General features: G+C 41.6%; 1 protein-coding gene across 1 annotated transcript; it reads left to right on the top strand.

Annotated features, from left to right (window-relative positions):
* The first annotated feature begins 1,339 nt into the window (after nucleotides 1-1,339).
* On the top strand, nucleotides 1,340-10,607 carry LOC124126085. Its single transcript, XM_048393761.1, has 6 exons — nucleotides 1,340-2,527; nucleotides 2,995-3,145; nucleotides 5,529-5,660; nucleotides 9,233-9,371; nucleotides 9,890-9,982; nucleotides 10,483-10,607. Exons 2-6 carry the CDS (start codon nucleotides 3,038-3,040, stop codon nucleotides 10,605-10,607), a joined length of 597 nt encoding a protein of 198 aa, XP_048249718.1. The 5' UTR covers nucleotides 1,340-2,527; nucleotides 2,995-3,037.
* Nucleotides 10,608-25,778: the final 15,171 nt, after the last annotated feature.

Raw genomic sequence — 25,778 nt, 5'->3', positions numbered from 1 at the left:
ACGGGTAGGCCTACTGTGCTAAGTGGAAAAATGTTCATTAATGTTGGCACTTTTCAAAAATATATGGTCATCTGTTATCTAAAACTGAGTCCGAACGTCTCCTTTCTTCGATTTCTACGCAATATGCTGTTATGCATCAACTAAGTCAATGAGCCTGATCACACGATCTAACAAGCATGGCTTGCTGAAGACCACTTCTAATCCGGATCGTCACGGTAGAGGCACGCTTGGTACCATGGAACATTGGTACTCTGTACACATCAAAGTAGCATTCCTATACTAACTTTCCAGATATTTCTTCACGCACTCAACCACTACCAACTCGTAAGTTTTTGTTTCGTTTAATATCACGGAATATATACATCACACAAAGGTAATACATTGATACAGATACTAACATAGCCCAATAAAGCTGACAAACTGACAAAGATATAGAGGTTATCACGCGAGTGTGTTTGGGGATGGTAAATATCCTGCATTAGGAATAAACATTGTATTTAGAAAGCCTTGGCTATTTACCATCCTAAAACACACAGGCGTGATAACCTCTTTATCATATAATGTCATTCTTTAATTCTGTGCTTCAAATCGCTTTCCCTCTCTCACAAACATTACCGAAACATTGCGAGTTTTCCTGGAATGCGCGCATTGATATTTATTACGTCACAAGGTAAGTGATGTGTCAGTCGGACAGTGACAGTTGCCAATATAGTTCCAACTGAAATCTGTTTCTTATACATTGGCGAAACAACATATACGCAAAACAACAATTGTTATTAATTGCCTTTCGCGGCAATCCATCGGTCTGTCCGCCAGAGTAACTGCGTTTTGTCAAAGGGAAGCTACTCTAACCCTAGTCACGGCCACGGTCAGACGTTGTTGACAGTCAGTCTGTCCTGTCATAACGTTAAGAAGTGTAGTCAGATGTACACACAGCGACAAAACGAAACAAGGTAACAATTCAAGCACATTTCGGCCAAATCCAACTATTTTAATTTGTGGAGAAGGTTTCAAGCCACAGAGGTCTACAAGCACATATGGCTACTGATCCCGCTTGGCTAGGCCTAGTGCCCTCGCAAAATTGTTCCGAAACTTATATCTCCAAAGTTGCCAAAACTTATAAAATGCCTTAGCTACGTCACAGTTAGACACTGATTTTCAGTATATTAGACTGTTCTTTTGATAATAATAGCAAGTATCCGTGTAGTTTATCCAGATTCCCCGATGGTTAATTCTGACTCGATCGCCGAATGACGAGGGCGACGCCATGTTTGTTTATAAACAGTGAAAGTAGTCCCTACTTGACCTTTGATATTTGCATCTCTATCCGCATATAACCCCAACGGATATCGTTTTTATCCGTTGGCTTTATCCTGCCGAGAAACCTACCCATTATATGATAAAAAATATATCATATACATGATATTAGGACGTGATGTTGCATTGAAAATAGGAGATTGGCATAAATTGGCATAAATTGTTGGTAACAGATGCTAACAAACCACGTGCAACTAGTTATTAACCACAGGGGCACGGATAAAGGTAAGCCTATTTCAAGTAACTCTCCATGTGCATTGTATTTTTGCTTCGTGCTGATTAATTACATCAGGTCCATTGTTCCATTGTTGTTATTGTTTGTGAAATGCCCATTAGCGCTGTGCCATCATTGTCATAAGTAACCGTTTGATATGACGTCACAAACGGTTTTATGAGAGGTCGTTCCAACACTATACTGAGTGGACTCCACGTTTGGCGAGAGATGAAACAGTACAAGCTTAAGTGACACTATTAACATTTTTCATGAATTACAGACCAAAGATGTTAGGCATTGGCGTTTCAATTGACATTCGTTAGCTACACACTGGCAGCGTTAGAGAAACGAGATGTAAGCCACGAAGCTGTGCCATGGAGCCATGCCTCGAATCCTGTGGCAAGGATGCCAGCTACACTGAATTGAGCGCTGTATGTGGATCCCTATATTTCCTGGCAAGTTAATGCAACTGTAGATGATACTGGTATTCTCCAGCAACGATCGACGTGGGTTCAGTTTCTTCATGATTGACGTGACATTAGGCCAGAAACCCTCGAGAACCTGTTGTCAAATGCATCTAACAGTACCTCAGGACAGTTCAATACATGTGTTCCAAGTGCATAATGAATCATTGCGTCTAAGCTTGTGTTGACTTTACACATAAACATGCTAGTGTCACTTAAACAAAATTGGTGCCGTTTACAATATGGTGTGGCATTTATAGTAATTAAGTCAGTTTAATAGTAATTTGAATAATTTGTGTTGAAACATCGATGCAGTTTTTATCTGACTGTATTAATGTGGTTTGTTTTTTAGAAGTTATCTAATGATGGATAATTTATTCATAAAGTATTTAAGTGTTCTTATCTATCTGTTCGTGAATGTCTGTCATGCGGATCTATCTATACGTTTATAACTGAACACAGCTCAACAGCTGGGGACATAGTTAGACACTTGCTGGTCGTATCGTACCTTGCCAGCGGCTGGTTCCAGCAGGTAGGTTGTGGTTATGTGTTCTGATATTACGAGATAAACAAGATGTAGTATATGTAAGAGCGCTATTCTAGAATCGATGGGGGTGTGCAGTGTGTTTTGAAAAAGAACATTTCAGAGAAACGAAATGTATGCCATGAAGCTGTGCCTCAAAGAATTTTCTGTGTCCACTTAAAACCGATCCTGTGACAATCATGGTAACAGAATACGTACCCGTTTCCATCCCTTTAAGAAGTGGGGAGCGGTGTCGTAGCCCAGTGGTTAAAGCGCTCGTCATGCCGAAGACCCGGGTTCGAATCAGCACATGGCTACAATGCGTGAAGCCCATTTCTGGTGTCCAACGCCCTGATATTGCTGGAATATTGCTAAAAGTGACATCAAACCATATTCACTCTCTTTAAAGAATTGTCTTCTGTACAAAGCAAACATGTTCAGTATGTTCAGCTGCGGTTAATCTTCTGCCACTGCAGTGAAGGCCAGAGGACACCATTGAGGAATATTCACAAGGAGAACATGTCGGGTAGACACATGGATGCCAGGCACAATTACAACCTTCGGAGGACCATGACACCGAAACAAATCGCAGACATGTTTAACGACTTCGCCGACGACTATGAAGAGGTATGTAATATATATGACTGCATGCTAGGCGCAAGGGAGGATTCTATTCTACACTGTAGCGGTGAGGTCTTTGCCAAACGTGTAGCCAGGTTATATGAGGCTCTTTGAAATTTTGATGGAAAGAGCATGCTCGACTGTACCTGTACATACAGGGAATGATTAACTGTTGGTAAGTCAAAGTCATCCCTCTTGTCATACAGTCTTGTGGAGAGTGTTTTGTCATACTGAATCTTAATGCGTAGATCTAAATATACACATGCTCAAAAGTTAAGCGCCACCCACCATATTTGTGTGCTGTTACTTTTGGCACTTAATGATGACTATTATAACGAGATGTACGATTGTTATAAGCCGTATATGTAAACCTCATGTTATGGAAAAGTTGTCCCAAAGCAAGTTTACCTTGTGTTCCAAAAGAATATGAGCAGAAAGGAATTTTACCGAAGACCAGAAATTGAAGGATTAGAAAATGTTTTTTGTCATGTAACTGTCATGATATCAGCAGACCATATCAAGTGTCACATAGACACACTAGGGAGTGCAGAGTCTATTGCAAGACAGAAACGTCAGTAACGTGTGTATGATCCACGGACATTGACCACAGGTTCAACCCTACGCCTCATACTCATTACAAGTCGTTTAATGCTTCTCTGAGGCAAACGGATCCATTCTTCATGAAGTGCGGCTTCAAGTCTAGCGAGATTTTGAACTTGGGGATCACGATGTCTGATTTTCCGGCCAAGAATGTCCCAGATATGCTCAATCGGATTAAGATCCGGACTACAGGCCGGCCAAGGAAGAGTGGCAATAGCTTCTTGACGCAAATAACCCCAAACTGCCCGAGGTCTGTGTGGTCTAGCATTGTCGTCCATGTAAACAGGTCTTGTCTGAAGAGGATGGTTGTCAAAATGAGGGACTACCACTGGACGAAGAACGGCATCTTGGTATTGTTGGCCATTCAGGTTTCCACGGATTGTCACCAGAAGTTTACAGCCGAAGGAAACACAACCCCATATCATGACAGACCCCCCGCCACATGCTAAGGTCTTCTGGATGTTCCTTGGTGCAAAACAAGTGTTACGTTGCCTCCAAACACGTATTCGACCATCAACAGTTCGTAGCAGCATTCGACACTCATCAGACCAATGGATCCTTCTCCAGTTGGCCATGTTCCATCGACTACGGGCACGACACCATATCAGACGATTCCGCATGTGCCTCTCAGTCACTTGAGGACGTTTTACTTGTCTTCTGGCGTTATAACCAGCCGCTCTAAGGCGACGCCTTACGGTCATCGTCGAGAGTCTCTGATGGGTAATCCACTGCAGTCTTAAATCTGTTGAAGTGGCAAATGGATTTTGTCTGACTATCCTGAAAAGACGTCTATCCTCTCTGTTAGAGGTCTTTCTTGGCCTACCAGACCTATGCCTGTCATTGACATCATTGGTTTGACCATGTTTGACAATCAAACGAGTGATAACACTGTGATGACGACCCATTTGTCTTGCAGTGGCCCTGCATGACATGCCAGCATTTTTCATGCCTATCACTTGCCATCTTTCAGCATTCGTTAACTTTCTCCTCACCATGGCTGATTTTCAACCTCTATTGGAAGGGGAATCTAACACAGGAGCAAAATGCAACCACGTGTCCGAAACTTGAATTTCCTTGTGGTATCTGGACAAATTTGGGTTCATGAAACTATGGAAGCCTAATTCAGTCATACATCATCATATTTCGTATTTCTGATTCCCACACGTGAAAACAAGAGACTATGAATATGGTGGCGCTTAACTTTTGTGCATGTGTATATTAAACACATCAGACGGTTTTGTTTATTTGTTTGTTGTTTAACGCCGCACTCAGCAATATCACAGCTATATGACGGCGGTCGGTACACAATCGAGTCTGGACCAGACAATCCAGTGATTGATATCATGAGCATCGATCCACGCAATTGGGATCGATGATATGCATCAACCAAGTCAGCGAGCCTGACCACCCGATCCCGTTAGTCGCCTTACACAAATGTAACTTTTGATAATTTTGTAACACTCAGTACATCTAAAACCCCATGCATAATTAATGCTTTAGCTAAATTTATATTTCTTGCTTTTAGGTAAGGGTAATACCTGTCTCATTGGAGCTGAAATTGTCTAACTCTGATATCATGTATTGTATAATGGGCCGGTAGCCCCTTTACTGAAATAAAGCTCTCTCTCTCCCTCCTTGATTGTGATAACAAATTTGCGACAAGTGATATTATTACCATGTAGATTAATGACACTAAAAACACAATGCTGACACTTTGAGTATTGATATGTTGCATGAACGTATTAGTTCTTGTAGTTTGATCTTTGTCTGAACATTCTTCGTCCTACAGGATACGAAAGTGTTAGGACTCTGCTCCCACCTACGTATTGGCGAGTACATGGCTGAAACCTACCCGGAACACCTACGGGCAGCTCTCCAAGTACTGGACGTTGGTGCCGGAACAGGATATGTCGGGGAAACGGTAAGCACCACTTGCTTCGGGCGAAGGGGTGTTTCTGTAGTATTGAATGAGTGGGTCAAGGCTATAGATGAGTTGGAACATACTTGCTGTTCCGTTTCCGGTCGCACAAGCGCATCGCACGTGCGGCAAAAGAACACAGAAGCGCACCGCTATCTCAAGGTCAGATTTCAAATTTCCCGCTGCCGTATATACGTTCCGTGTTTACACATTTATCATGACTGTATATTACAAACATCTTAGTGCTGGAGACAAACATCGTTACGAAGAAAAAACAAAATTGCCTGGATGGGAACCGTATATAAGTATTGGACTGGCGACGTTTCCCAGTGGCCAAATTTGCAGTATGGCGATCTGTACACATATCTCATAGATTCGACTGGTTCTTTCACAAGAAAGAGTCTGCGATGTTTTCAATCACTTGAGAACCAAACTTTGTTTGAAAGTGAATCAGTTTACCCGTGTCTCATCAGGTTCAACTCTTCACATACCAAGTGCATCATTAAGGTAAGTCATCCAAATGAATTTTTTTAGTTGTTACATCATCTGAACAAGCAATGTATATCTTTACAATCGTGGCACCTAATTCTGTGCGGCACCTTTGTACGTGTTTTCCATGGGAAGTGTACTCTTAATCCATAGTTTCTAAATGTGTAAACAAGAATAAAATAATATTTAGAAACGCCAGAATATTTAATTTATAATCAGCAAATCGCATGAATGTCTGTAACAGAATGTTGATTAATTTTGTTTTTCAGACCAAGGTTCACAGATCCCCAGCTCTGACAGAAGCCCCATGAAGGATGGACTGGTCTTGATAAGAGCCCAAGCTGTGACGGAATCCCCATGAAGCATGGGATGGTCTTGATAAGAGCCCAGCTGTGACAAGCCCCTTGAAGCATGGGCTGGTCTTAATAAGAGCCCAAGCTGTGACGGAAGCCCCATGAAGCATGGGCTGGTCTTGATAAGAGCCCAAGCTGTAACGAAAGCCCCATGAAGCATGGGCTGGTCTTGACAAGAGCCCAAGCTGTGACGGAAGCCCCATGAAGCATGGGCTGGTCTTAATAAGAGCCCAAGCTGTGACGGAAGCCCCATGAAGAATGGGCTGGTCTTGACAAGAGCCCAAGCTGTGATAGAAGCCCCATGAAGCATGGGCTGGTCTTAATAAGAGCCCAAGCTGTGACGGAAGCCCCATGAAGCATGGGCTGGTCTTGACAAGAGCCCAAGCTGTGACAGAAGTCCCATGAAGCAAGGCTGGTCTTAATAAGTGCCCAAGCTGTGACGGAAGCCCCATGAAGCATGGGCTGGTCTTGATAAGAGCCTAAGCTATGACAGAAGCTCCATGAAGCATGGGCTGGTCTTGATAAAAGCCTAAGCTGTGACAGAAGCCCCATGAAGCATGGGCTGGTCTTGATTCGAGTGCCAGGGCGGAGTGTGCACCCTGGACATGCATGGCAGGGTATGATGGCATTAGATTTATTTATTGAATTTCTTTTTAGGAATAAGTGTTTTTTCACTTTTGATAATCTGTTGTAAATAAATCTCATAGTAATGAATTAATAGCCTGTGTGGGATTTCATTACAACAAAGGCTCCTGTACACCCATGCTCTGTTCCTGGAATCAAACATTCACAAAGAAGGTAATATGAAAAATATGAAAATTGGAAGAACGCAATTGATATTAAACAAAATTAAATCCCATTTCCTTTATTACGTTTTAAGCAAATTGATAATGGAAGTTGAGAAATAGTTCATTGTTGAATTGCATTAATGACCTATAAAAATCATTTAGAATATTTGCAAATGTGTTTTGGTGGTTCAAATTTCAAGCTGATTTGTATTTTTTTCAAGACAGGAAAGTTTGAAAACATGTCATTATTTGAAAACTGTGTAATGTGATTTTTTTACTTAAATGTGAAAATCATTTCATCAGCTGTTTGTAGGAACGTTTTATTAGGTTGAACCAGCTATGGTGGCAGACAAAAACTTCTCCAAAGTCAAGAAGGTACACTTGGCACAATCTAATTTGAGGATAGTTCTAGTCTTTCATAAAAGTTGAGAAAAAGTGTGTACAGTGCATACCGTATGAATAATACAGTACAATGTATGCACATCGATGCTTGTCATTAGAAGCGACTAACGGGGTCGGGTAGTCAGACTCGATGACTTTGTTGGTGCATGTCATTGTATCCAAACTGCGTAGATCAATGCTCATGATATCAATCACTGGATTGTCTGGTCCAGACTCAATTACTTACAGAACGCCGTCTTATAGCTGATATATTGCGGAGTGTAGAGTTAAACAACAAACAAGCAAACAGATGTACATCAATGCATTTGTAATGTTACTTTCCTTTTTTGGAACCCTTCCAAAAAGCCAAAGTACTCTAAATTATTCATGAATATATTATTACACATCAATAATTTTGTTTGTAAGCACTTGAAGTGTAGCTCTTGTATGGAAAGAGTGGTATTCAGCACTCTCATTTCTTAGTTTGTTTATATGTGATAAATATGCTTACGACAAGTATACAAAACACCTGAAAGTGAAATACTAAGACAAAATCATGATAACATCAACATTACCTTATTTCTTTAGTTTTTTTTGTATCCAAAAGTGTTTAACATGTACCGGAAATTTAACTTTTACTTCTTCAAAATTAACATATCAGTACATGGATGTAGAACAAAGCAATAGTACTAGGATCATTTAAGGTTATCATGTCAACTGAAATTGATCATCTGTCCTAATGGTATTGAGATTTACAATTTTTACAATCAAACCTGTGGATTGGACAAATGTTACAGCACAACTTCATTACAAATACTTATGTTATATACATGCATAAACATGTGTATTATGTAGACAGCTATTCTGGTATTGGAGGACACAGATTCACAAAAGCTGAACATACTTGGACCATTTTTCCAACAGTGGTCTTTGCTGAAGTGTTCGCTTTACAAGAGTGATAGGAAGAGGACCTTTCATCACACGCCAGTCCAGGCGGTTAACCACTCGATCTCCATGTATCCGCACATTGGAATACACTCTGAATGTTTCAACTTCTTGTCTTCACAGCTGGTTCTTTCCTTTTGTGTACGCTGGTGCCATAACTATTACTGCAGTCGATCGCACAACAACTGGCAGGCATTTGGTACGGAGAAATCTTACAATAAAATCGCTGGTGTAACGTTGATTTTGGGCGGAACAAACGATGGGCACTTCCGTGTTAATTTGCCACACATGCTCGACTAACGGGATCGGGTGGACAGGCTCGCTGACTTGGTTGATACATGTCATCGATCCCAATTGCGTGGATCGATGCTCATGATGTTAATCACTGGATTGTCTAGTCCAGACTCGATTATTTTACAGACGGCCATCATATAGCTGTAATATTGCTGAGTGCGGCGTTAAACAACAAAGAAACAAACAAACACATGCTAGGAAGTTCCTGTTCATCCCGTGGGTTACAATTGTAAATGTTGAGTCTTTGCGGATCTGCAACTCATCTGTATATTGACAGATCTTAAACACCCAAAGAACTTTTAGGATATAATGGCTCTTGTTTCAGCTGTCCGAGTTGGGTTTTAAGCGAATTGATGCACTGGACCCAGCACAAAAAATGCTTGATGTTGCGAAAACTAAAAAAGTCTACAGAAGATTGATCTGCGCCTTCCTGAACAAGAACAGGATTGATGAAATTGAGACAGGTACGTTCAGGAAAGTGTTTTATAATCTCTCTCTGTTTGATGTTTAACGCCGGACGCAGCAATATTCCAGCTATATGACACCGGTATGTTAATAATCGAGTCTGGACCAGACAATCTAGTGATTGACATCATGAGCATCCATCCTCGCAATTGGGATCGATGACATGTATCTACCAAGTCAGTGAGCCTGACCACCCGATCCCGTTAGTCGCCTTTTACGACAAGCATAGTCGCCTTTTACGGCAAGCATGGGTTGCTGAAGACCTATTCTACCCTGGTATCTTCACGGGTATGATATCGTGAGCTTTGATCAACGCAATTGGGATACGATGACATGCATCAACCAAGCCAGCGAGCCTGACTACCCGATCCCGTTAGGAAGAATATTTTCCCAGTAAAGGGACATTTCTAAATGCATATGATGTCCAGTTTCTGCAGCTTGAATAAACCTTCAACATCTTTCCCTGAACATCTGGTTCGTCTTCCGGCTGTGAAAGTAGCCGTCTATCTGTTTTCAGACCAATATGATTGCATCACTACTGCAGGGGCGTTTAATGAAGGTCTCATTCCTGTCAGTGCATTCCAGGAGATGATCAGAATCGTCAAGCCAGGTGGGTGCTCCTCCTTTACAGATCATATGGTTCGGTTGAATTTGATCTTTCTTTGGCACACACTTGACAGTTTTGGACTTTCTATACAGAATATCTAATATTGTCCAATCAATCAATCATCTGAGTGGGACGTTTGTGCAATGAAGGCAATCCATCTATGCAGTATTGATTGAGCAAATGACAGTTGTCATCTTGTAGTTGTTGTCGCTTTATCTCATGTATCTTTTGTTGAAACGCTAGCAGACCCGATATCACAGAATCTGCATAGAGGTTAACATCATGTAGAGTTGAGTTTCACTCTTGTTTTCTTCCGACTTGAGTGGTGCTTTTGAAAGCGCATCTACAGAGTACATGTATTTCCCTGGAACATGTACGATGAGCAATTGACAAGCCATCAATCGCAAATTTTGATGCTGAATTCTGGGTGGAAGTTCTTCGAGGTTCTTGGAGCTAAACAGCGGAATCAAAGGTCTGTGATCCACCTGAATTGTGAACTGCAGTCTTGAACACAATGACTGTCGATGATGCGACCAAGGATGATGATGTAGTTAGGATGATGCCTTCATCTCACAAACCTGATGCTGGTTGTCTGGCTAGGTTAACAGACCTATTGCTAGTTGTCTAGCTAGTTCCACAGACCTATTGTTAGTTATCTAGCTAGGTTCACAGACCTATTGCTAGTTGTCTAGCTAGGTTCACGGGCCTATTGCTAGTTGTCTAGCTAGGTTCACATACCTATTGCAAGTTGTCTGGCTAGGCTCACAGATCTATTGCTAGTTGTCTGGCTAGGTTTACAGATCTATTGCTAGTTGTCTGGCTAGGTTCACAAACCTATTGCTAGTTGTCTGGCGAGGTTCACAGATCTATTGCTGGTTATCTAGCGAGGTTCACAGACCTATTGCTAGGTGTCTGGCTAGGTTCACAGATATGTTGCTAGTCGTCTGGCTAGGTTCACAGACCTATTGCTAGTTCTCTAGCTAGGTTCACAGACCTATTGCTGGTTGTCCGGGTAGGTTCACAGACCTATTGCTAGTTGTCTGGCTAGGTTCACAGATCTTTTGCTGGTTGTCTGGCTAGGTTCACAGACCTATTGCTAGTTGTCTAGCTAGGTTCACAGACCTATTGCTAGTTGTCTGGCGAGGTTCACAGATCTATTGCTGGTTATCTAGCGAGGTTCACAGACCTATTGCTAGGTGTCTGGCTAGGTTCACAGATATGTTGCTAGTCGTCTGGCTAGGTTCACAGACCTATTGCTAGTTCTCTAGCTAGGTTCACAGACCTATTGCTGGTTGTCCGGGTAGGTTCACAGACCTATTGCTAGTTGTCTGGCTAGGTTCACAGATCTTTTGCTGGTTGTCTGGCTAGGTTCACAGACCTATTGCTAGTTGTCTAGCTAGGTTCACAGACCTATTGCTAGTTGTCTGGCTAGGTTCACAGACCTATTGCTAGTTGTCTGGCTAGGTTCACAGACCTATTGTTAGTTGTCTGGCTAGGTTCACAGATCTATTGCTAGTTGTCTGGCTAGGTTCACAGATCTTTTGCTGGTTGTCTGGCTAGGTTCACAGACCTATTGCTAGTTGTCTAGCTAGGTTCACAAACCTATTGCTAGTTGTCTGGCGAGGTTCACAGATCTATTGCTGGTTATCTAGCGAGGTTCACAGACCTATTGCTAGGTGTCTGGCTAGGTTCACAGATATGTTGCTAGTCGTCTGGCTAGGTTCACAGACCTATTGCTAGTTCTCTAGCTAGGTTCACAGACCTATTGCTGGTTGTCCGGGTAGGTTCACAGACCTATTGCTAGTTGTCTGGCTAGGTTCACAGATCTTTTGCTGGTTGTCTGGCTAGGTTCACAGACCTATTGCTAGTTGTCTAGCTAGGTTCACAGACCTATTGCTAGTTGTCTGGCTAGGTTCACAGACCTATTGCTAGTTGTCTGGCTAGGTTCACAGACCTATTGTTAGTTGTCTGGCTAGGTTCACAGATCTATTGCTAGTTGTCTAGCTAGGTTCACCGATCTATTGCTAGTTGTCAGGCTAGGTTCACATACCTATTGCTAATTGTCTGGCTAGGTTCACCGACCTATACACACACATTGCAAATACAGTAGGAGATGTTTTGTTTTGAGGTGAAACTATAGGAAAATACAACAATATCTGGCAATGGAAGTATGTGATTTATGTGGCAAGAACATTTCCGAAGAAATCAAACTCAACTCATGAAGCACGTGACTTGAACAGACACTTTATTGAACACATTTAATCATTAAAGAAGCAACAGCATTGATCATGCGAAATTTGCAACGTACTGAACGTCTACGTGCCATAAGCATGTTGCAAGCGGGCACACGTACGTCAGAACATTGTTGTCCAAACGCTGTATGTTTCTCAATCTGTCATCAGCAGATTGTGTGCGCGATACCATCAAACACACAACATTCCACCTTTCATGATGATAATGCACATGCTCAGCGTGCCAGGATTGTGACCCAATTCTTCCAACAGCATAGAAATCATGTCATGCCATGGCCAGCTCATAGTCTTGACCGTCCCGCATTGACAGACAGACAGTTTATTCAGTATGCAAGGCCATATGGCCCATAGTACAGTTCAGATTTAACAGATACATAAAAATCAACGTGATCTTGACCATAGTATAATATATTCACCTGAGTCTAAATACATGTTTCAAATACATTGCTAAAGATTTAATAACTTCTTCATTGGTCGAATTCAACAAATTGATCATCAATTGATTGTCTTTGTGTGTAATATCTAAATTAGGTAGCAATCTTTAATCTCAACGTTTTATATTTTTCACATATAAAAAGAACATGCAACTCGTCTTCAATGTCCTGGTTGGTACAGTTAGAACATATATAATTTTCAAAATCACTATCCTTGGTTCTATGATATTTATTGACAAGGAAGTTATGGAGAGATATTCTAAATTTACAAAGAGCTCTCAATTGAGTTTTATCTTGTAATATGCTTGTTGCAACAATGATTTAATACCAGCATAATGCTTGAGAAAGTGTGAAGAGGACACTTGTTGGTGCCAGTTTTGCTGAAATATGTCTAATAATCTTTGTTTAAATTTGTCATTACCAGTGTCTTGTGAGATACATGCAAAAGAAAATCCAGTATTAAATAATATGCTTCTTACACCAGACACCCAATGTTTAAATTTGTCATTACCAGTGTCTTGTGAGATACATGCAAAAGAAAATCCAGTATTAAATAATATGCTTCTTACACCAGACACCCAATTCGTTTTCCCTTCATCGTCTAATTGTTTTAGGATTTTGTAACATTGAAATGGGTACCTGTGAGCTTCCATGTTTAATAATTTTATCCAATATTTAACAACACGCAGCTGGCTATGTACTTAAATACTAGAGCGATCAGTTTCACCAAGTACTGCCTTACTTGAAGCATATTTACCAATGCATAAAAACTGCTTAAAATACAGAGTGTGAACTTTCTCAATGAATTCAAAATAATTAATGCCCCATATTTCCGAGCCGTACAACAAAATAGGTAGAATTTTACCATCAAATATCGAATTTGCTGTTGAAAATGAGATATATTTATTTTCCTTGAACAATTTATAAATTACCTTAGATGCCTGTAGCGCTAATGTCTTACAAGCCTTGGGCCAATTTAATCTTGAGGACATTAATAGTCCTAAATACTTATAATAACTTGCAACTTTTAAATGTTTATCACCATATATCCAATTTTCATGCTTCGATACAATTCCACCATTTCTAAAAACAATAACATTGGTTTTGTCAAGGTTTACTTCTAAACCCCACTTAATACAAAATGACTGCAATACATTAAGCTGTTTCTGCAAGCCTACCACATAGAAGGCCACCAGAGCAACATCATCCGCGAACAACAATAGCATAATATCTATATTATCTTGTGTCACAAACACACCATGATGACATTCTTTGTAAATTCTAGAAACAAGTTCGTTTATAAAAAACATGAATAAGACGGGACTCAAGATGCATCTTTGACGAACACCACTGGAAGTAGTAAAACAAGGAGTTGTACCCGAGTCAGTTTTAATACATGCTTTGACTGAGAAATACATATTCTTAAGAACTATTGACAGTTTTCCACGACATCCTTTAGTGATCAATAGGAGTTACTGTAGTTGTGTAATACAGGACCACTTTGGGTTCTGCGCATGCGGGACATCCATTTCCGTCGGCTTGCGCATCCAAGATGGCGGCACGTCCGTTTCCGGGAGGCGTGCGCACCTCCAAGAGGGCGGCACATCCGTTTCTGGGGAGAAGGGGGAACCCTAAGAAGCGCTTGTACAATATGAAAAGATCAAAAATTGAAAGAAGCGCGTGTAAAATCCTTGATGTACATTTTCTTTCTTTTTTTTAAAAAAGAAAAAAGAAGGGGTGTTGTTGTTGGTGGTGGAGGTGCCAGCGGCGGCGGCGGCGGAGGAGGAGGAGGAGGGGGGAGGAGGAGGTGGTGAGTTCTTTGTTTGGGTGTGAGGGTCGTCAAAGCCATGGATGAAAGCGATCTTTCGGGAGAGATGGGTGGCCCTGAAAAGGGCCGTTGGAAAACAAACTGGAAACTGGAAATGACAGGAAACTGTAGGAACACTGGAACACTGAAAAAACAGTGCAGCAAAATGTCCCATGCGTTAGTCACTTTGCTCAGATGATCTATCTTCTTCTTCTTTTTCCTCCTCTTCCTCAGGCTGATGATGTCGTCGGCGCTTTGAAGAGTGCTTTCTTGGGGGGCTTCTGTCCCGTTTTCTTCTCCCTAGACGTGGTGTGATGCCCTCGTGGAGTTGTGTGATGCATTATTTTAAGGCACGGACAGCGATATGCATGGCTTCTATGAGATGAGGCACTTGTGTCACTTGTGTCACTGGTGTCACTGGTGTTGACATTGTCGGCGCTGCTGAAGTTTCTTTCGACTGGGTTCTGGGCAATCTGCAGCGAAATGACCCAAGACTTGGCAGTTGTAACATGGTCCCTGAGGAGTCTTCTTTCGACTGGGTTCTGGGCAATCTGCAGCGAAATGACCCACGACTTGACAGTTGTAACATGGGCCCTTGGGAGTCTTCTACTTATCTTGACTGCTTATCTTCGGACAGACATAGTGGCGGTGACCTTGAGTGTGGCACTCGGTACATGTCACTTCAGGGCAGTACAGGTAACTGTGACTGTCGGTTTGACACTTCATGCAGCTGTATCGAGACGACATGGTTGATTTCATACAATGCAGTGTGGCTTTGCTCTTGTTTTTATAGGAAAGGGATTGGTTCGCCACGCAGCGCCCCCGATTGGTTCGTTCCGGCGCCTGGTCTGCACCTCGGTTTTCCAAAACGGACCGACCCCTGTGTTTCCTTTCCATAGGAAATGGATTTTACCACTGGAGAGAAAGCACAAATTCGGTTCGACCAATCAGAGCCCACAACGGTCCGAGCACGGCCTCTGATTGGTAAAAAAAACAGGCTTCTGATTGGTCAGATTTCGATCCGGTTTTATTTCTGGGGTGTGCATTTCGATCATGTTTTGGTTTTCTTCATCCTACAGTCAACATAACACTTATGTTTGTTCAACTTTTTAATCCCTCGCTCACATGAACCAACACAACAAAACAAAAGTCACAGGATTAGGGGCGTCCATGTGATTTTTGTGAACACTAGGGGGTGTCAACACCTCGGTATAAATGAACGAGTGACAACGTCATCATCATATGGTTAAACGTCTGTTTGAAGACACACACATGACATCACGATTTGCATGGGGAGACACAACGTTCACCACGTAGGCATTCCCACATCACGTTCATGTCTGCCTATGACGGTCCACCTTTAGAATTCAGACGACCGTCTACCTAAAAAACATGACTACCCAAGAAAAAAACCCGGATCGAAATCTGACCAATCAGAGACTTAGGGTTTCGGCCAATCAGAGGCTGCGCTCTGACTGTCATGGGCTCTGATTGTTCGAACCGAGGTTGTGCTTTCTCTCCCGGTCCGTTTTGGAAAACTGAGACACAGACCAGGAGACACAGACCAATCGGGGTCGCTGCGTGGCGAACCAATGAGGAATCAGGGTGCCAGTTCCTTTCCTATAAAATCAAGAGCGCAGCCACACACTGCATTGTATGAAATCAACATGGAAGAAAACTGGGATATGGAGCTCGTTTCTACTGAGACAGTAACATCACCAACATTGCCTCCTCCATGGCAATGCAGCAGGTGCCAATGATGTCTGCCAGTATACGCCCTTGGCACAAGGGCATGGGATGGCACATTTCAGTGTCTGTATTGCAATACTGACCTGAAGGACACTTACGTGCGGCGTTTAAGCCACACAAGTAAGTGTCCTGTCAGGAGACAGATAACAAGCCATCCGTGCCTTTGCAGCACACACCCTTTGTGGGCCCTTTTCAGGGCCACCCATCTCTCCCGAAAGAACGCTTTCATCCATGGCTTTGACGACCCTCAAACCCAAACAAAGAACTCACCAACTCCTCCTCCCTCCTCCTCCTTCCCCTCCGCCCTCCCCTCCCCCTCCGCCTCCGCCGCCGCCGCCGCCCGCCACCTTCACCACCCCTTCCTTTTTTTTTTAGAAAAAAATATAAAAAATGCAAATCAAGGATTTTACACGCGCTTCTTTCAATTTTTTTATCTTTTCATATTGTACGAGCGCTTCTTAGCGTTCCCCCTCCTCCCCGGAAACGGATGTGCCGCCCTCTTGGAGGTGCGCACGCCTACCGGAAACGGACGTGCCGCCATCTTGGATGCGCACGCCACCGGAAACGGATGTGCCGCCATCTTGGATCACGCATGCGCAGAACCCAAAGTGGTCCTGTAGTACCGTACACAACTACTAATAGGTACTGCAGTTTTTTTTCTATCAACTTAATCAAAAGCTTTACGGAAATCAACAAAGGCGCAATAAAATATATTGATATGCCTCTGTAATTGTTTGGTTGACTGACATTTCCTGATTTGTATAAAGACATTATCATTCCAATGTTCCATGCATCAGGGAAAGACCTGTATCAAGGATTTTATTGAATAAAAGCAACAAATATGGTATTAAAAAAATATCCTGATATTTTGTAAAATTCTGGTGGGACTCCATCAACGCCTGACGCCTTACCATTTTTAAGACTTTGTAATGCATTGTGCTTCCCTCACTTCTTGTTCTGTGATCTCCCCAGATAACAATTCTTCCGTGAATGGAAGCTCATTACATTCATCACACATCTGGTATCTAAAAAATCAGATATTAATAGATCAAATTCTGTTTTGGCCGTCATGCACATCGGATTTCATAAATTCTGAAAATATGAAAGCCATACATTAGGAGTTATATAACTGTCTGGTGATTTTTTACGTAACGACCTTTTAAGTATTTTCCAAAACGTTTTACAATCTCCATAATGCGCTGCTAACTTAATTTCTTCACTGACGTTATGTCATACAGTTTCTTCTTACGTTCACACATCTTTTTAAATTCTGCTTTTGCACTTATATATCTGTGCAGGTTCAAATCACACTTATGATTTCTGAACTTGTTGAGATATACATACTTTCTTGATTTCATATTCTGACACTCGCTATCAAACCAGGCTTGCTGAGATACACGACATTTACTGGACCAAGAACAAACAGCGCCAGCACTTGTAGCACAAAATATCACAGTGTCAGTGAGCTTAGTAACTGCTGCGTTAAGGTTATCATTCAAAATAACTGCAAACTCATTAAACATTTCTCCACTTAACGTATTACCGAGATGGAGGTGGTAGGAAACAACTGGATAAGGAGGAAGTCTATAGGAGTAAAATCTTTGAAGTGACAGACAATAGGCAAGTGATCTGAGTCGGTTCGGTCAACCACTGACAAATATGTAATAGATTCAAATAAACTCGATGAAACAATGTAATAATCTACAGTACTACTTCCTGTGTGAGAAATGAAAGTAAGATTACCTGGACTATCTGAGTTTGTCCTACTATTAACAATGTGAACCCCAAGTAACTTACACAATTCAAGTAAGGCTCTACCGTAGTTATTTATATGAAAATCACTGACACATCGTTGTTGGTAAAATTCATCTGAAGTGTATTCGTTATCGATAGGTAGATAATCTATTTCATCATCTATCAAATAATCTAATTCCTGACGAGTCCTTGCATTAAAATCTCCACATAGGATAAATTTACGCACGTCACCATAATCATGGATAATATGGATGGATGTAAACAAACACCAAGAATGTTGGGAAGGGAGATAATTCATCCTTAATTCTGAAAACCAGAGTGTCGTCCCAAAGGGAGTAAAGTCGTTCAAAATATTGTGACAAATGATGTTTAATACAAACGGAAATGCCACCTGAGAACCGACCACAGTTTACAGATCGCTTAGCCTTACATTCGACAATGTTGTAATTACTGAAATTGTTGTTTAACAAAGATATAGCATCATCAGTCATAGATTCCAAGAGACAAATTATAGCAAACGTTTTACAAAATGAAATTAAATCAGAAGCCGTGAATATTCCAAGAACAGATTCCTGTTGGGATGTCCACATGTACATCATCGGCTTGACCATTCCTGGCTGAAACACTGAGGTCAGACTGATACTCTCCGTTCTGAGACTTGTACGTCAAGTACTCTATCTGTTGCTACTGTACCTATCACATTATTAACAGTACCTGACGTACCGATAACATTTGTAGTAATGTTTGTACACTTGTCAGAAGTTACAACAAAACTATGACCAAGGAATGTGAAGCAAGCGTTTTTCCCATCATGGTGATGTTTACCAGTACTACTCTGATTATGACTGTTGCCATCTCCGCATCCCTAGTCTTTCTCAGCCTGGGTATAAGCACTCCCTGCTGAAGGTGTTTCTGCGATAGGCTGTCTGCGTGACACGCCAGGGACGTCTCTTGTAGACGTGTACGTCAACGCCAACGTCAAAATCCACCACCACTCACAAATAACTCGATGTTGCTTTCATTTATGAATGGAACAACATGGGGCAAGGTGACATTGGTCGACTTATCAAAAGCATGCCTAGAGGGAATTCGTGCATGTCTGGCCAACAGAGGTGGTGTTACCCGATATTAGTGTCGTTTGCTGCAAAATGTAAATTTTGAATTTGACCCCCGACCTCTTTAACGACCTAGTGCGCTACCATTTCACCACACCTACCATTCTCCCCAGCAGAGTACCATAAATGTATATTATATAGATCAGGAGATGTCTTCATGATTCCCATTATTTCCTACTTATTTTTCTTTATTCAATGAATTGACAAACATTGAGTATACTTCACAAGTCTTTTTTTTCGGAACAGGTGGACGGATAGTTTTCACAATCCCACAAAAGAACATTAACAACGCTGTCGAGTACCGTGACCGGTTACTTCCCTTGATAGACAAGCTTGCGGCAGAGGGAGCCTGGGAAGTGACTGCAATACCTCTCGCTGACGGTCAACTGTACAAAAGCATAGGCCCCGGGGTTCTTTACAGTTTGAAAGTAAATGTGTCGGAGAAATATTTTGAGATCTAATGAAGTCTCTCTTTTTAAAATATATTTATGTATGATGGTTGCCGTTCATTTCATTATCTTCGACGTTTTTTTCGTTATCTTCGAGATATTGGATTGGTTTGACCCTCAAACGAAAATACTGGTGTGTTGTGTGAACCGACGCTCATGAACGCAACAGATATGACGTCATAGATCAAAGCTGGAGAATCCCCATTTGTCTCGCGCAGGGTTAGCGTGTAAAGTTTGGAAAGCACACGCAGCATATCGTGTGCTGAATAAAGACACTCTATGGTAACACTTGACTGGTTGTTAGTTTTGTCAGTTAAGTGGTACACATTGGAAACATCTTTTCTTAATGTACATACGTCTCTATATGTTTCTTTGGTTTGCGTTTCTTTTGGCGATGAGTATAGTACCGTATGTGTCTAGTATCTGTTGTTTACTGTGGCGTTTTTTAATAAACCGATCTTAGACCAGATTTATTTAAGCATTTGACAAGGGGAAACACAGATATGCTGTCCCACTGACCCAGCATTGTGATAAGAGGACACAGCTACATCTTATTGTAGCGAGTCAACGCCGACGTTAAGGCGGGGGGATTTCCGTTAAGCTATTAAATAATATTATATTTCATACCTTGTCTAATTCTTGAAGTTGTGATAGTGTCGTGTACTGTTGTGAATAGATTTGTATGTTGTGAATAGTGTTTTCTGGTGTGAATGGTGCCGTGTGTTGTGAATAGATTTGTATGTTGTGAATAGTGTTTTCTGATGTGAATAGTGTTGTGTGTTGTGAATAGTGTTTTGTGAGGTGAATAGTGTTGTATGTTGTGAATAGGGTTTTGTGATGCGAATGGTGTCGTGTGTTGTGAATAGTGTTGTGTGTTGTGAATAGTATCGTTTGTTGTGAATGGTGCCGGGTTGTCATTATTTGCTTCATTGAAATACATCATGAATTATATTTACTAAAAGTTTGAACGATTTCAGTCCAATTGCCAAGATTGCTAATTTTTCAGAGCCTTGTCCCATAATACACATCTTATGTCAGAGAAACAAGTATTGTGCTCTAGAAACTTCAACACCTGTGTGAACTTGACAGACCTTGACACGACACAATAGCACAAGGAAGCCAGATTCAATTTTAAGCTGAGGACGGATATGACTCCGCAGCAGATAGCGGAGATGTTCGACGACTTCGACGACGACTATGGAAGATACAGTCTGCAAAAGAACATCTGCCTAAATTGCATGAAAACTATGTGTCTTATGACAATGGCCTCATCGCCACCAACACTGAGATAAACACAACCAATGTAACAACATTCAGCATGGTTTCAAATTCCTAGCTTTTCCTTATTTCCTGTGGCCCTATTTGACTTGACTGGAAGTCCTGGAAAAGGGACTCCAGGCTCATGAACTTGACGGAGACTTCTTGAACACGACCTACCATCAGAGTGACCGGTCCAGTCTGAAAGTTCTGGACGTGGGAGCAGGGACAGGATTTATCGGCCTGAAGGTTCTCAAAGGTCAAATTGTATCAGCTGAACAGCTGAGAAAACAATACAATTGTTTGTTGTTGTTTCGTCTATGTTTCTGAATCTTCTTTTATCAGAATGATGACCCAATTGTTATCCTGTTATCCTTCGAACAGATGATGATCCTTGGGTGGTCAGCACCTGCAGGTTTCACCAAAGTGGTACACGTCTAAGACCTGTATTATTGTTATTGATGTTTTTGCTTTTACCATAACGAGTATTAATCTTATAAAAAACACTACTGAGCGGAAATGTTTAGATATGTGTGCACTCTTTTCTCCTAAACCACGGTCCTCTGGATATAGCACAATGGTAGTGTGCTCGATCATCACGGATAAGTTTAGGACGGATAGTCTTCACATTCCCACAAAAGAACATTAACAACGCTGTCGAGTACCGTGACCGGGTACTTCCCTTGATAGACAAGATGGCGGTAGAGGGAGTCTGGGACGTGACCGCAATAACTCTCGCTGCCGGCAAACTGTCCCAAAACCTAGGCCCCGGGGTTCTTTACAGTTTGAAAGTAAACATGTCGGAGAAATATTTTGGGATTTTAAAAAAAGTCTCCTTTTATTAATTATATTTATGTATGATGTTGTCGTTCATTTCGTAATCAGAGCGAATTTCTGGTGTTTATTTTACTTTTTCGTAGACCAGTTACGTCATTGGTTTTACATTTGAAGAACTTTTTGCTTGTAATGAAATTATGGTCTCACAATTCTATCTTTGTCCCCGAGACCTCACGTTAACTAATTTTCGTATTTTGCGGGTATTCCTAACTTATTTTGCAAATTCAAACGGCTAAAGATGGCTAAAGGTGTTTCGATTAAACGATTCCTTGCTTCCAGGACAGGTTTTTTATGGTACTCCAACATTGGGAAGTGTCTTTTCCCTTAACCTCTTAATCCTTAATCCTTAATCCATATTGCAGGCTGCCTCCTCTGCCTAGTCAGATTAAAAGCGATGTTGACCTCTCAATTTGTACCATCGTCTATCAGAAGAAAATGATGACGGTTCCTTTGTCCCAATTGTTTATTCCTCTACGTAATATCACATTTTGCTATTGACTTTGTTTCAACAACCCTTTAAGGACCGGTCACTTGTCAGCGTTATCAACGCTTGTATTTGAATCCAGTGAGAGGATGAGGCTATAAAATGATTAGGAATTTGAAATATAATATCCGTTAAATGCTCCGTGTTCTAAAGTTAATGTAATATCTTATTCTATGTCTAAATATTCTTCTCCGTTACAAATACCGAATCACAAGGAGAATGTTTATTCCTGCCTGTTACTTCTCATAATGGTGACAATATTGTAGTAATTACTTTTCTACAGAGACAAGGCCTGTATTCGGAATTGGTGTATCTTATAACATGATTACTTGGAACTAACATTACGTTACATTATTTTACTATTGCATATTTTCTACATAACGTCCCATGTTCAATAATATGGGTGTTTCAATTAGTACTCTCAGTCCATCACATAATAAATATAACACATACTGTTTGTTTGTTTGTTGTTTCACGCCGCACTCAGCAATATTCCAGCTATATGACGGTGGTCTGTATATAATCGAGTCTGGACCTAACAATCCAGTGATAGACAACATGAGCATCGATCCACGTATTTTGGATCAATGACATGCATCAACCAAGTCAGCGAGTCTGACCAGCCGATCCTGTTAGTCGCCTCTGACGACAAGCATAGTCGCCTTTTACGGCAAGCATGGGTTGCTGAAGACCTATTCTACCCCGGAACTTCACGGGTCTAACACACACTGATAGTCTTCCCTGTCGTGTAGAATATGTACAGAAGAAAACACAAACACTGTTCGTTTTCCCTGACGTGTGCAATACTTACAGAAGAAAACACACACACACTGTTAGTCTTCCCTGACGTGTGCAATACTTACAGAAGAAAACACACACACTGATAGTCTTCCCTGACGTGTGCAATACTTACAGAAGAAAAAATACACACTGATAGTCTTCCCTGACGTGTACAATGTTTACAGAAGAAAACACATGCGCTGATAGTCTTCCCTGACGTGTGCAATACTTACAGAAGAAATAAAAAACACTCAGATAGTCTTCCCTGACGTGTGCAATACTTGCTGTGGATAATGCCCTGTCTCACCAAAATTGAAGCACCGACAATGGCCTTATCACCTGGTGGTGAAAAAGAATGATAAGAGTTGTGCTGACGCATTTCAAATTTATCAGTATGCTTGAGATAGGTCTCTTGCAAACTAAATGCTGATGGTTTGCAATCTTGTGCTAATAACTGTACTTCATTAAAATTATTCCTAAGTCTTCTGCAATTCCACTGAACTAAATTAGGAAATTGGCTCATGGAGTTTCTATGGGGGATCTCTCACGTGCACGTGAGGTAGATGGACTCCTGTGTCTGTGTTCTGAAGATGGAGTCACCTCCATATCCAGAGGGTCAAAGGAGTTATGAATTTAAACCGTCAAAGGTACCTCTAAACGAGAGGGGCTCTTTGATGATTGTTTTCGAGCTAGGCGTTTACGTTGTTTTTTTGACATTTCGACATGTACGTCAACATCATAAACTGCTTTAGCAACCTCAGGTTGTGACTGATTCACAGTCTGAGAGGAAGATGTTGCAAAAGTGAGTGAGTGGATGTCAGAATGAGGCTGCATAGTAACTGTTTGCACTGGTTTTTCAGATTTAGTCCAAGTCAAATCAGTTTGGCATGATATAGAAACTGTTTTTGGTTTGTTGGAGATAGTAGCTGAATACGACAGAGTAGGAGATGACTTTGTTGGAGTCTGGCTGAGAATTTGCTTTTAAGCTTCGAGGAAAGAAATATTTGTTGCATATTTGAGTTTGAGGATTTTTGTTTGCATCTGCCACTCAGGGCAGGATTTTGAGGAAGACAGATGGTCACCATTGCAATTTGCACATTTTGGATCTAAAATGCAATCAGTGTCCTGATGATCCTCACTACAGCGAGGACAATGATGAGTGTATCTACAGGATTTGGAACCGTGTCCAAACTTTTGACATGTGTAACATCGGAGTGGAGAGGGGATATACACCTCCACTCCAATATTAAAATACCCAGCCTTAATGGACTGTGGAACAGATGTGCAAGCAAATGTCAAGAGATAAGTGTTGGTGTTGTGGATAATACCATCTATTTTTTTCGTGAAGCGTTTGACGGATGTTACTCTTTGGTTCTCTAGCTCAGCTTGGATCTCCTGCTCAGACATATCGGACAGGCAACGAGCTCTGTCTCGAACAATGCCCCGACATGAGTTTAATGTCCTGTGAGCGGACACAACAACATCAACATTGGCAAAGTTAGTCACAGACAACAGATTTAAAGATTGTTGCCTCCGGTCGCACTCCAAAAGGAGGGAGCCAGTCCGAAGACGAGTAACGTTTTTGACTTCCCCACAAATTCAAGATACAGCTTTGGAAACCGCAAATGGATTTAGTTTGATTGGTTCATGATCGGAAGACTCAATCACCAGGAATCGAGACCAGGAAGCTATATTTTGTGATTTTGTTGGTACATTTTAAATTGAACTGTCACGTTCAAGACGTCCCTTTTTTTCATTTCAAATCGAACCAGAAAGTTGTAGTGCCATGATGATAGTAATATTTTTCAGCACCCCTGCTCCCCACCCACCATGGAGTGCCACAACGAGCGATGTTTTATTGCACCGGATCTCCAACGTGCAAACATCAGGGATACAGAGGTGGTATACTCCAGTAAAAACAACACGAATAGCTGTATTTGTTAACCAAATAAAATGCCAGGCTGGTCCGGCCCACGACAAGAAATTGGAAACATACAGAACTCAGAGGTCGGTAGTACCAGATTGGCCCATGAGCCACTGCCTTCTGGCATGGGACTCTAGGCAAATGTATATAATAGAAATTCCTTTAAGAATGTGCATACCCAACATTTCAAGAAATCAAAATATTTCAAAATGAATATGTTTCATACACAGGGCATGGCATGACCAGCCGATTGATAGAACCGGGCCCATTCTACCACTCGTCTAGGTGAAGTAAGGGTTAAAGTGGTGTGTTGGGCAAAAGGAACACAAGTTCCTGGCTCCAATGCCCTCAACCACCGGAATCCCGTCCTCCGCCGACACAGGGGCGCAACCCACGGCAAACAGGTTGCCCAATTCGGTCGCCTTTTACGACCAGCAATGGGGTGCTGTGGAAACATTCTGCCCCGGTTCCAGACGGGGGAAGAGCTATAAGCGTTACCCAGCACTCACCACGGGGAGGTTGCTCTTCACGAGTGCCTAATCATAATATTGAAGAGTGTGGGGCTTAGGATGCTCCCCTGGGGAGTGCCATTTTCTAGGAGACATTCGTCCGATAGCGTTTGGTCTATGCCCACGGTGATTTTGCGGTTTGTTAGGAAACTTTGGATGAAGTTAATTATTTGACCTTTAAGACCTACTTTTTTGTAGTTTTTGTATTACCCCGTTATGCTAAACCATTTAGAGAAGTCTAGAAAGATGCCTGTAGTATAGTGTTTGTTAAGTTGGCCTGTTTTAATGTCCTGCTCTAGTCGGGCTGGGTTATCTTAGGTTGAGCGTCCAGGAGTGAAACCGCTTTCACGGGTCTGGATTTATTATGTTGTTTTGTTCTAAGTAGTGTTGTAGCCTGTTTATGCCATTGATTCCATTACTTTGAATAAGTTAGAAGTTAGGGAGATT

Source organism: Haliotis rufescens, unplaced genomic scaffold (assembly GCF_023055435.1).
Source record: "Haliotis rufescens isolate VD_foot unplaced genomic scaffold, xgHalRufe1.0.p SCAF_12, whole genome shotgun sequence".
Taxonomy (NCBI): domain Eukaryota; kingdom Metazoa; phylum Mollusca; class Gastropoda; order Lepetellida; family Haliotidae; genus Haliotis; species Haliotis rufescens.
This window is presented reverse-complemented; position numbering and strand designations above follow the sequence as displayed.

Coding starts and splice junctions, on each gene's coding strand:
- LOC124126085 (XM_048393761.1), top strand. CDS start 3,038: ATGTCGGGTAGACACATGGATGCCAGGCACAATTACAACCTTCGGAGG. Junction 3,146..5,528: donor TCGCCGACGACTATGAAGAG/GTATGTAATATA, acceptor TTCGTCCTACAG/GATACGAAAGTGTTAGGACT. Junction 5,661..9,232: donor CAGGATATGTCGGGGAAACG/GTAAGCACCACT, acceptor CTCTTGTTTCAG/CTGTCCGAGTTGGGTTTTAA.